At 37.3% G+C, this 13079-nt stretch overlaps 1 protein-coding gene across 1 annotated transcript; it reads right to left on the bottom strand.

Moving 5' to 3' along the window:
- Positions 1-1858: 1858 nt before the first annotated feature.
- On the bottom strand, positions 1859-7992 carry synprb (synaptoporin b). Its single transcript, XM_030052132.1, has 5 exons — positions 7969-7992; positions 6913-7037; positions 2657-2855; positions 2333-2524; positions 1859-2236 (listed from the first exon to the last, which is right to left on the bottom strand). Exons 1-5 carry the CDS (start codon positions 7990-7992, stop codon positions 1859-1861), a joined length of 918 nt encoding a protein of 305 aa, XP_029907992.1.
- Positions 7993-13079: the final 5087 nt, after the last annotated feature.

Raw genomic sequence — 13079 nt, 5'->3', positions numbered from 1 at the left:
TAAGCACAATATATGGCATTGCTCCTGCACTGAAGGCCCCAATGACAAGGAATAAAAGAATGAAAATGTGCTGCCTGATTTGGATTATATAAATGATGGTTTGAAATGTCATTGCACACCACAACCTTATTTTTTGATTTTTTCTTTTTTCTTTTTTTTTTTTTTTATTGCTTCCACCTGGATTTGTGGTAGACATTCCAACACTGTCTTTTTAAAAGCCCACTCCAAGTCATTTGGCTTAGTGGAGGATAAAATTCTAGCCATATTTTACACCAAGATTTACAGTACATGCCACAGTACTACACCTTTACAGTCTAGTTAGTAGTTAAAAGGTAAACAGTTAAATTTGCATACTGCCAAAGTCAGTGGTTGATGTATTGTAGCGCTGTGTCAAATCCCAAGCAGAAAGTTTACAGGAGCATATAGGCTTCTGTTTCACTCTATGATGGTATGTCTACTTTACACAATTTTATTTTATGTTTAATAATCAAATTTCCTTGAGAAAAAAAAAAGCTCTATTCTCAGTAACACATGTGACAGCCAGTGGAGAGTCACTGGTTATTCAGCCAGTGTCTGCTGTGTCACGGCTGCTAGAGCTAGAATTAGACCAGCAGTAAATATTGTCAGTGAGGTGTTATACCTTCAAAATCAAAACACAGAATTTGAGCTCTGTATGTAGCCTATGTATGACATCCTCCATTACACTGTGTGGACACTATAGATAGGCCATTTTCTAGCACTCGGAAACACAAAGACACTTTTAGAATGCAATTTTATGTTCTTTTAAATTCTGATCGATCTTTGCTCTCCCATATAAGATGGTCAAGTTTCATTGTGACTGAGTGGTGCTGTCAAGGTAATGTTTTCTTATTCAGAAATATGAAATGTGTACCAGGTTAGTCTAAATGCATTGTCTGACTAAAGCATGTGGTATTTGTTTGTTTGTTTGTTTGTGTGCCTTCACAAATTTCTGCCATGCAAATCATAGTCAGACTGAGCTGGTCATTCAACCATTACTGGATAGGAAAAACATTCACCTATCTCATTCTTGCTCACATGTTGAATATCTGACAATTATCATTATAATGCAGGAAAATGGAAAAAAAAGAACACAAACACAAAAAACTTTGATGTAACTGTGCCATTTCAATAAAAATGTCTATTTTTGTACCAAATTCTGAATTGACAAGTGATATAACACAGATGTGATTCAACTAATACCCAGTTCACTGAAGCAGTTCATTTTGATATTTGCTCTTCTAAACATGCACCAGTTCTTTCCAGGAAAAATCCTCCTCTGCACCGAAATTAAAGTGTTTTATGTTACCGGGAGTAGCCACAACGGTCTTTTAGCATTGCGACAACACCTACCACGACTGAACAGACAAAGAAAAGAGCATTGCCTACAGATAGTCCATGGAAAAAGACATCATAGTACTGGACAAACTCTTTGATCAGCAAGGGATCTCAGGAAGCGCAGTGCAAAACCAACACAACAACAACTGCTTAGCACCAAAGATATCACCAAAAGTGTTTTTAAAAGCTGCAAAAAAGTAAACCTTGCAGATTATCACTTTAAGAACACGAAGAAACAGTTTATATGACTGAATTTTCTCATTTCATGGTGCAAATACCATCATTGGGCAATTGCCTATACATTTAAACTGTATCACAAAGAAAGTACCCTCAAGAAAACTATCTGCACTGCAAGTATTGATGAGATGTCCTATGCCATTTCACACCCTATTTATTTTCTGGCAGACAATCTTACTGTAATTTTTGTAATTGTTGATGTGAAAAATGTTTATACCAACCCATATAACTCTGTGCACACTAATATAACTTATCCAGGGAAAATCTAAATTTCATTGACAAGTATCATTGGACCTTGGGAAGGAAATTTATTCTCCTGGCCATAAATGACTGGTGTACCAAGCTGGGTTTGCGGTAAGCTAAAGCTGGCCAATGACTGGCTGAAGCTACCTTGTCTGAAGTCTTGCTGTGCAAAAATCCCTTTTGATTGATTGATGGTTTCTTGTCTTGATGGCTGAGGAGCAAAACTCTCCCCTGGCTGGTCGAAGCTGCTCTCGCTGTAAAGCCGCTGCCGCATCCCACTGGCTCGTTTCCCAGAAGCACTCCTGGTTGGGTACCGCTGGCCAGTCTTGTACCAGCCTGTCTCCTTGAAGACAAACCAGATATTGCCAGCCCAGAGGGTCAAGTTAACAAAACCAAACACCTACGGACAGAGAAGGAGACAGGGGTAAATTTTGCCTCTAAATGGTAACATAGTAAATCCTCAGTTTTAATCTTGAGCTTTGTTTCAAGTACCCACCACAGATGTATTGAGACCTGACCAGAGAGGCTCTTTGGTGGCTGTACATCTGTTTCCCTGAGCTGTGCAGGCAGAAATCAACAGAAGCACCTGGGCTGGGTCTGTGGCTTTTTTGATATCAGAAAGACCTTTAGCCCATGAACAAGTACTGACCAGCCACATGAAGGAGAAGATCACAGTTACAACAAAATCCTGTTTAAGACAGAAGAATCGAAAGGGAAGAGGAAAAAATCTCATAAGACATAAAGTAATTAACATATGTTTCATGAAAATTAATTCTAACATGAGTGAACCAGTCCTTGAAAAAGGTATCATGTCACTGACCACAAGTGGGCCTCTGTTGTTCTCTCGGTATTTGTTCTGGTAGAAGATGTACACGATGGTTGCCAGCAGGGAGTACAGGAAGGCAAAAACACCCACAGTCACATAAAACTGAGCGGTGGTGGAAAAATCTCCATCCAGGAAGAGAATCTCTTGTCTATTTCTCTCGCATAAGGGGGCTTTGAAATGCACCTGTTGCAGTCTATAAGACAAAGAGATTTATAGTCAATTTTTGCACAAGGAAAAACAGTTTATCATGGGACTGTCACATGAAGGGACCTACCAGTCTGTAAGTGCCTGCAGCCTAACTGTCCGCTGTTCAATAGTATCTTGCCAGCAAGTATGCAAGCAAGCTCAAAATGATGAAAGAGGACAGATAACTCAGTTTTGTGGTCTAAGTGGTTATTGGCCATGTGAATTTCTGTGTTTCATTTACCATTTGACTACTGTGAATTTAAAGATGACCAATCTACTCAGTGGGACAGATTGAACAAGATTCATGTGGGAGTCACTATCAGCGTGACATAATGCAGAATAATTAGGTGAAAGTTATTCCATTTAATCTTAAACACAACGGGGGCTATTCAAATAAATGTTCAACATGCAAAATGGAAGGTCGATTGAAATAAAGACGGTTTAACCTAACTGGCTCACGGGAATCATATAGTATCATCGGAGACAGAAGTGATCGCACACCACTCTGGACTTGTTGCAGTATCTTTTAATAAATCACTGACATTTTGCCAGGCAAGCTGACTTCTTCAGGGAAACGTTGGTGATTTATTAAAAGATACTGCGATCACATTTGTCTCCTATGAACTGTTCCATGATCAGCAGCCTAATGGTGCCAGCTTCTATCTTCTGTCCTCTATATCTACAGTGCCCCTCTAAGTATAAAGGCATCAGTTAGTTATGGTAGCCTGTGGCAATGGATATCCTTGAGCTTAAGTAAATCAGTTTTTCATCGTGTGGTTTTCCAGATCAAATTAAAAAAAAAAAAATGTCAGAAACATATTTAGAAGCATAAAAATACTTCAGGTATCAATCATTACTTCATTTTGTCTCTAGATTTTTTTTTTTTTTTTTTTTTTTGTAATATTAGGAGGAGACATGGCACTCAGGCATCATCTCTGAAACACCTCCAGCCATCAGGATCACAACCAACAAGACACCCATCTCTTTGAATAGGGAGTTGTCCATACCCAAAGGTCTGCTGCATTCTTTTCTTATTTAGGGTTGCTGTCAAATTTATAGAACATGGATCGATGAAATTTCTTCTGAAGGACATCAGTGCCACGTAAAACCAATATTTTTCACTCAACAAGGCTTATACATATGCACAATCCAACCAAGAATCAGCAAGATTTTGACATTCTGCTTTGCATCAGAACGTGTTGTTGCCATGTTAACTGTACGTAGTGTTGCAAAATTCCTGGAATTTTCAAAGTTGGAAAATTTCCATGGGAATTTTTGGAAATTAACGGGAATAAACGGGAATAAACGGGAATTTTGTGGGAATTTTCGGGAATTAATATTCACTGCATTCACCCGATCATATACATGTATACATAATAAACATTTTGGTTTGTTATAAGCAGATATGCATGCAAACATGTTACATTTTAATGAATTTCCAGGGAATTTTCGGGAATTTTCACTAGCTGAGTCAAACTGTGTTAATTCAGGCATAGGACTGTGTGCATTACTATTGTTAAGGTGTGCATATGAAGTGGTTCAAACTACCCATTCAAATGAATAGAAATGCAGGAAATTGAATCGTGATGCTGATGTGATGATCGTCTGTCTCAGTGGAAGTGCTGTAGCCTAGTGGAGTATAGGCTACTGATTGATGATGATCAAATGTGCTCGAAATTATTTGCATATGTGAATTATGGTGCACAGGTGAATTTGCATTGAATCATTTAACATATTTGTTTACACCAAAATGCAAAGTTGACTGTTTATATTTAAGTTTTATTTCACACACTTGGGTATGGGGATGATGATTTTACAGTATGCTGGCATTGTGGCCTTTGGGTTAGAGGTGAGTCCTGAGTTCAGGAGATTAGGGTTTCCATTTCCAAAATGGTGATATTGATGTTGACATTCATTTTATTGATTATTGTTTATTTTTGCCCCATTCACCTTAAGTTAACAAAAACAAAAACAAAAATTTCCAAAATTCCCAAGCTTAAATTTCCATGGCAACTTTTTAAAAACCTCCTTCAAATTGACAAGAAAAACGAAAATTCCCAAAATTCCCGAGCCGAATTTTCCCGGAAATTTTGAAAATTAAAAAAAAAGTGACAGCAAAAATCTTCTGAAAATGTCCAATATTCTAGAGTGAAAATTCCCATGGGAATCTTCGGAAACTTTCTGGGAAATTTACCGGAAACTTTCCACCCCTTTGCAACACTAACTGTACGTCAAACTGCAGAGATTGTTTTAAAATATATATGCATATATTAGATTTTTATCTGTATCAACTCCATGGTGTCAAATTTTTCCAGTGTGGGCTTATAGTCTTGCTTGTACAATCATATATAACCTGTTGTAAATATTATGCAAATAGCATGTCTTATGTTGACAGTTCTGACATCTTTACTGATACAAATTTTCCCACTGTAATTTGACAGAGCACGGCATCTCCTTTTATGATAAAAAACAGTCACTGATTGTGGGTTTGGTCGTGTTGTTGACTATCACATGATCGTTTCACATGAGTAGGCTTTTCGTTTTACCCTATTTGGAGAATTGGAAGTAAAGCAGTATACCATACTAGTTTATGGATAAATCTCATTCTAACAGTCAAGAACAACATACAGGAGAAGCCAAAAAGTAGACTGCAAGTGCTCTTTCTTGCACTTGCAGCACAGTTGAGAGCCCTGAGAGTCATATTTATTATGGAAAACTGGGCTGACATGTAACTTATGAATTATTTAATGCTGAGCTTCATGTGGGTTATTAGAGCAAGTTATTTTCTCAGTGTTTATTGAGATATTACACCACTTCTTCTCATCAAGATGGAACCAAATTGTTTTTCCCAGGATAGCCTCCTGCTGTGAATATAGATTGTATCTAACTTAAAAGGTTTTGATATGCAAAGCTTCTCCCTTTGTAAGGAGGCCCTCTAAACTTTATTCTTAAAAGTTGCTTGTTAAATAATGAAAAACAAGTACCATTGTATGTGGTATATGTATATTCTCATCAGAGGCTTATTCATCATTATGTGTAATGAAAATGTAAATATGCCATGTATAGCCTGTTTATGTGTTTATTTGACTTTTTTTTTTTTTTCAACATGTTTGTTCTAATGTACATTGTGGAGTCACTAGCAAAGAGTGACAAATATTCCAGACATCCAATTTGTTTTAGTGAGCAAGAGAGGGGATTTAAGAGTAAGGATACTCTTCTGTGTGCTGCCTTCAATACAGAAGAGCAAAGAAACCGGGCCAGTTGAAGATCCTTGACTCTAAATTTTGTCACAGCATCATTACACAGGAATCTACTGGCTGCTAGATAGCAGTCAGACAGACCGCTTAATGGCTCATCCATTACTCTAACCCAAGTGGTTTCTTGTGAATAACAACCATTACATTTGTTATTTGTCAGATTTGCTGGACAGCTGCATTACACTGCAGCATCTCTTTTTACTTGCAGCTTTACATTGACTGCCTTTCATTGTGATCTATTGATGCAGAGAGCTACCTGCTCTCTGAGACTGTATTCCTGAATCTGAAACACACCCACAAACTATACAAGTGTAAAAATAATGTATATGTAATAAAAAGTACTACTACTACTACTACTATGAATAATAACAACAACAACAATAATAATAATAATCATAATCAATATAATACTAATGTAGTAATAATAATAATTAGGATTACCATTCTGAGCTTGGCAAACCCTGCATGACATTGACAAAAGTCTCTACCATCATTTTGGTAAATAACTCAAATGCTGAAACTGTTTAACAATCACTGCCGGTGACATCTGTGGTTTATATGTTCAGGTAGGTTATTATTTTAGTGAAAGTAACTGAATGTGATGTGTGAAATTTATACTGTGTATGGCATGGATGAATGTTCAACCATAATAATCAGTAATTCACTTACAATACTCCACATCAGAGATGTGGGGTTTTGAAGCAAGAATCACAGGGTTGCATGTGAAGAAGCGTAGTGCTTGCCTTTCCTTGCACACCAGATAAGTGATATTTGCTGCAGCTTAACAGTAAAAACAACCTACTTCACCTGAATGGATAGCCAAAATCAATGTTGATACTGAGGTTGCTCTGCCTCTTGTCTGCACAGTCCACTTTAACCTGCAGGTGACCATTGTATCCTCCACATGTTGCAAACGCACAGATGGCAAAAATCTGTGAAAGAAGAATGTGGTAAAAGAATCATTGTCTATAAAAAAAATTGTCTGAAAGCAAATCACTGTTGATTTTCAAGATATCTTCCTAATAACATATCACCTGCTAATATAGAAATTGGAGTTGAGTTAGATGCAACTCAGTATTCTCCAAGATTTATATTCTCCTTTCTGTTTTTTGTCATATAGTTCAGTTTTTGAAGAAGCCATTCTTCAAACAAACAAACAAACAAAAAACTAAACCATCCTTGTGCCAACACCTGTAACAATTAAAAAAAAAAAAAAAAATCAGAATCAATCAATATCTGATTACTGCTCACAGCTGGACAAGAGGAAGTATGACTTAGTGCATAATGCATATGCATCAATTAATTACAGCATTGATGATCAAGATTTATGATTGATTATAAAACATCAAAACAAATGAATAATTTAAAGACAGGAGGACAGCTCACAGAGCAGCTTGCTGTGCACTAGAGGGTGGCCACCACAAGACAGCGTGATTCAGTTTGTGGATACGCTGTACAATGCTGCAGTCTCCCTCATTTTCTCTATTTCTCTCCCTTATATGTTACAAAATTAGGTGTTATTCACATAGAGAGTAGAAAATCTATTGTGTCAACTACAGTACTTTGAAAAGATATCTTTTACTTTAAAAAAAAGCACATGTTGCTTCAGCAAACTGTATTGATAGTAAACCACACAAAACATTTTCATAAGGCATTGTTCAGATATACCAAAATGAGTGGAGAAAAAAAAAAAAGATCATGCTCATGCTTTCCATCATCCTGCAGTTCATACAATGCAATATGCAACTTAACATAAGCAACATCCATTATAACTTAATTAATCAACAAGGAATCACAAAAATTAATAAGTAAAATAAATAAATAAATAAAAAAGAGACAGATTATTAGATAAATTAAACTTACCGGAGCAAATATAACCATACACATTTAAAAATCACAGATCTCAAGTTCTACTCTACGCGACGTCAGCTTTTGTATCATACCGTTGCAATGCCACTGATGTTGGCTGTAAAAAAAAAAAAAGAGAAGGACTCCTAAAGGGAGGGGAGGGCAAACAGTAGATATCTTTCCCAAGGAGACAGTGATAGTCTAGTTTATTCACTATCACTGTATCTGTGCTCTGCTCTTTACAAACACTGCAGCAAAATATAATATCTCCTAAATGATATATAAATGCTACTATATGCACTACACATACTGTATACAAGATATCATACTTGTATGGTCTACACAACATTATAAGCCTCATTTTTAGATAACGACAGCATTATTTTCCATTGTACTGAAACTGCTAATTAGGATTACGTATCAGCAGCATGAAACAAATGGAAACAGTTAGTATGGCTTTTTTTTTTTTCACAATAGGGTGCCTGGACTATCACCTAATAAATAATAAAAAAAAAAAATTGTATCTGTTGAACTAACACATATAACAGTGCTGTACTGGACCATGTTAGACTATCAGATCTTGTACATGTAGATATTACATCAGCCATAGTGCAACTTGGCATCATAATCACAGTAATTACGGAAACAAATGATGGCTGTTTTCAGCTGCCTTTGTTCAGCCCAGCTGGGTAGTTGGCTGGTTGAAGAAGACATATGGATATTTCAGTGTTTGTCTGAGAAAGTACTAGCTCATAAATAATTTTTTTTTTAAAACATTGTCAAAATTCTGAGAAGATGATTTTTTAAATTATTTATTTATATGCGCTTTGTGTGCATGCCATTAAGTGTATTATTTAAAATAGTCTTACAGCATACAAACCCTTTCTTCAAAATAATTACTGAATGTGTTGCCATGGTAACTTGAGTGCAAGACACTCCAAAATGTTCCTATGCATTCAGAAAAAAATAAATAATGATAATACAACTTTCATGAAATACTCACCCTGCTCAGCACAGAAATTCTTCACTAGCAGTGCCCTATAATTAAAGATCAGCGGCCTTGGGTTCCTAACAATACAGCTAAATTCAATGTGCTTGTGCAGAAGCTGCGCCTATGAAAGTAATTAGGTGGGCCACAGCATGAAAAAGATTATCATGCAATCAAAATGCAGGTAGTTTCTCTAATCAGTGTGTCTGGTTGCTCAAAGACACTCTCTGCTTTGTATGTAGCAGCATCACCATCATACAGAGCACAGTGGTTATCATTACACCATCATACCAACGGCTGGGTGCTTGAATACTTGATTCAAACTAGCTGAGGGGATTTTGAATTATTTATGATAACAGCACAGCTTTGACATTGTAGTCCATCACTGTAAATTACAAAAAAACAAAATTAGCTTCAGGTATTTAGGTTCACTGACAGTCTAAAATCATCTGCTTTAGAGGTGATTTTTGGGAGAAGAGTGTGTGTGTGTGTGTGTGTGTGTGTGTGTGTGTGTGTGTGGTGGTGGTGGGGGGGGGGTACTTTATATGTGGAACATTTTAGAACATTAGAATGAAACATTTCTGTTGCAATTAGATGGAAAGGCTCTTGGTGTGTGCCAAGCCCGAATGCACAGCAGCAGACTTCTAAGTGTGATGGATCTATTTTAAAAGAGACCAAAGCTAGTAAATAATTAGTGACAAAACTGGAAACTTACACAACACTTGATACAAGTTAAGGCTGTTATGCATGAGGGTCAAGACTTTGGATGAAGAAAGTTTACTGAAATAGCAAGATAATATCATTATAGTCAGATGAAAGTAATCCTGGATAAATTAGATTTTTTGTTAGAGAATAATAAACTTACAGCATATCACCAAATGTTGATTGATAAACAGAATAAACTTTTTTTTTTTTTTTTTTTTTTTTAAAAATACTATATTCAGCTGTGAGCAACAAGTATACATATTTCAAACAATTATAGGGCCTATATCTGTAGATAAAAATGTAGTGCCTGTTACAGTTGTATAATATTCAATACTGTGAAACTAATGTTGATTTGGAAATATTACTACAACTACATGACTCTTCCTCCTCCTCCTCCTCCTCCTCCTACTACTAATAAATTATATATCCTGCCTTACCATAAGTCAGTATGATAATAGCTGCATCCTCCATCCCTTGCCGAAATTCAATGATTAAAATAAATAAATAAATAAATAAATAAATAATAAAAAAAAAAACATTGCATAGTGTGTTAGCCTGTATTGTGATTACTATATGGATGGTTACATTGCATTTCACTTTGGGTTATCTCTGTCTTATACACTGTTATGAAAAGGCTTCTGCTGACCTCTTGTGGTGGAAAATCTCAGTTTTAGTAAGCAACCTCGGATAGTCAGTAATTATGCACCCTCCTGAGCAAAGCATCCCCACATTTTTTATCTCTTAACTAAACTACTAAATACTCTGTCAGTCTTGTTCATTTACCTTACCTATAAATATATATGTTCTAAGGCACAAGACATTAAAACGTAATATGGAGTAACACAGCATGAAACACCTTTGTTTTTTTCCTGTGTGTTAGAGACTGATGAATGCTTTCAGTGAGATTTTGAACTTTTTGAAACATGAAATAAAAGCCCATTTTATGGTGTCTGCTGTAATGGATGGAGGTAAATAACTGTCTGTGGTGGAGCATTTTCATATGGAGCTCAGGAGCTCTATCTCCTAAAAAATATGTTGAAAGAACTGGGGACATGTAGGAGGCAGCCCCCCTCAGATTATAGGCCCAAATCAGAAGATAGACCCACCAGGATGAACAACAGAGAAGTCAAGTCTTCCACAGGAAGACTTGACTTGTCAAGACCAGCACAAGGCCAGCACAGGCCAGCACAGGATCTTGTCAAGACTTGACAAGATCCTGTGCTGGCCCTGCCTATGTTGGCGCCCTAGGCAAAATTACTCCCTTGCGCCCTTCCAAACAACTGCTGCTGGTGCCCCTCTGGCCGCTAGCGGCGCTCCTCCAGCAGATGGCGCCCTTAGTATTTGCCTATACTGCCAATGCCACGGGCCGGCCCTGAAGATCCCAGAAGAAAAGCCAGGTAATACAGATAAGGGAGAATATTTAATCACTCAGAGGAACCCGCTCAGGTAGAGGACACCCAGCCAGAATTACTTTGGGACTACAGGTAATGTGTATCCATCAACATGCCATACATAGGACGGTCAGTGACCCCAGTGCACTCAGCACTCAGTTCATCTCCCCAGGGCCAAACAGCAGAACCAGAGAAAAACTGTGACAGAAGGTGAAAGTTGATAATACATTTTAATGTTGCTGTTGGAAAGAGCCATACTAATCATCACTCCTCCACTTCCGAGCTATGGACCTGCCCATCCTCACCTGACCTCTGTCTCACTGATTGCCTGCCAGTCCATATATCCTCCTGCATGCCATTGTTCTTTTTGGCAGCAGGACTGATCATATATTGAGGATCCTTTTCACCAATGTAGAATTTAATGGTTTTGCATAATTGATGTGAATAATCTGTCTTCAATTGCTGCAGTTAAATGCTCTATGGATTCATGTTTGAATGTGGCTAGATTCTCGATCAATATGGGCTGTTCATATGTATACTTACTGATAAAAGCTGTTTGGTCACTTTGTTCTTTGTTTGTTTGCCTTAATAGTACAGACTATTTGTTGTGTGCAAGTGGCCAGTGCACATGATTTATTAGCTTTAATTATTTGAGGAGATGCAATTATGTGAATCCTTGGTGCTAATTTTTTTATGTGGAATTATTTATGCAATACTTGTTTTGTAGTACTCTGTTCAGCTAACTGGTAGGCAGGGAGGCAGAGTACCACTATTCATTGAATTTAGGTACTGTACCTAATTTGTAATTTCATACTGAAAATAATTAGTTTTTTTATGTGGTGTTTATTGTTTGTCACTTACAGATAAAAACATAACCATAGTCAAGCCTTAACCTCAAATCTACATGTGAGCACTGTGGCAATAAATGTATCAAATGAGAACAGCAGAGGCCTCCCCACATTTGATGCACCCATGGTGATGATGAAGCTCCTCTGAACCACTCTACCCAATAACCTACAATTACAAATTGTTCTAATGTTATAATGAAATCTGACCAATGCATAACTTTGGAATAAGCATAGTCAATCATTTGGAGTAATCATAGTCGCTAATGGCGGGATGTCCGTATAGGGACAACAAAAGGGTATAAAGACCTAGGATTTTGGAGGAGCGATACTCTGCTCACCAACTGCCTGGGGAAACTGTCACCTTGCACCAAGAATCAAAGACAAAGATAGAAGATAGACTTCTTTGTGAAGAGAGGGTGATTCTTTTGCAGCTGACAGGGCAATCGAATGTGTGGTTTGGGAATGGCTGCCAGGCACCTGTTCTTCAGAATTTTTGTCTTCAGTCAAGATGTCTGCATAGGTTCTCAGTCATCCAGGTCATGGTGATCCACGTGGGGTTGAATTGAGATCAAGTGGACTATTTGTAGTTTCTGTCAAGACATTGACCCAGATCTACAAGAAAAAGAATGTCAAGACAATGATCTACGAGACTTTTGGATACTTTCCCTTGGTTATTTTTTCCTCAGCTTGGGAACATAGACAGATGGGTTAGAAAAAGATGGGGAAGGTAGGGATCTTTGTTCTACCATTCTGAAGTAAATCATTTTTACTGCTATTTGCTGTCAGCTTTAGCAAAATCATCAACAAAGTGCTTAATCTGCATATAAAGTAACTTTATCCTAGCCTTATTTCAAACAATCTGTAAGTACACAGATTTGGTGTGACTAAATCTAGTCCATAGATGAAGTCCCTTAAGGGTTGCTCTAGATCTTAAACTAAACATTTTCCTAGAAGCAAAAGTATACTTGCAGCTTAAGTAATTACCAGCAACCACAACAACAGTTGCAGTTCAGAAAGGCCTGTCTTCAAGTATTCCTTGAGTTAGCAAGTGCGTGCTTGGGAGAAGGTAGTGGGAATGTCTTTGGGAAATAGACAGTTGGCAGCTGGGTGAATCCCTTTCACTGCAACCTGATGGGGAAGCAAGAATCCTATAGGCTGGGGGTCAGGTAGGTGAGCCTTCACTCTTTAATAGAA

Source organism: Myripristis murdjan, chromosome 5 (assembly GCF_902150065.1).
Source record: "Myripristis murdjan chromosome 5, fMyrMur1.1, whole genome shotgun sequence".
NCBI classification, from domain to species: domain Eukaryota; kingdom Metazoa; phylum Chordata; class Actinopteri; order Holocentriformes; family Holocentridae; genus Myripristis; species Myripristis murdjan.
This window is presented reverse-complemented; position numbering and strand designations above follow the sequence as displayed.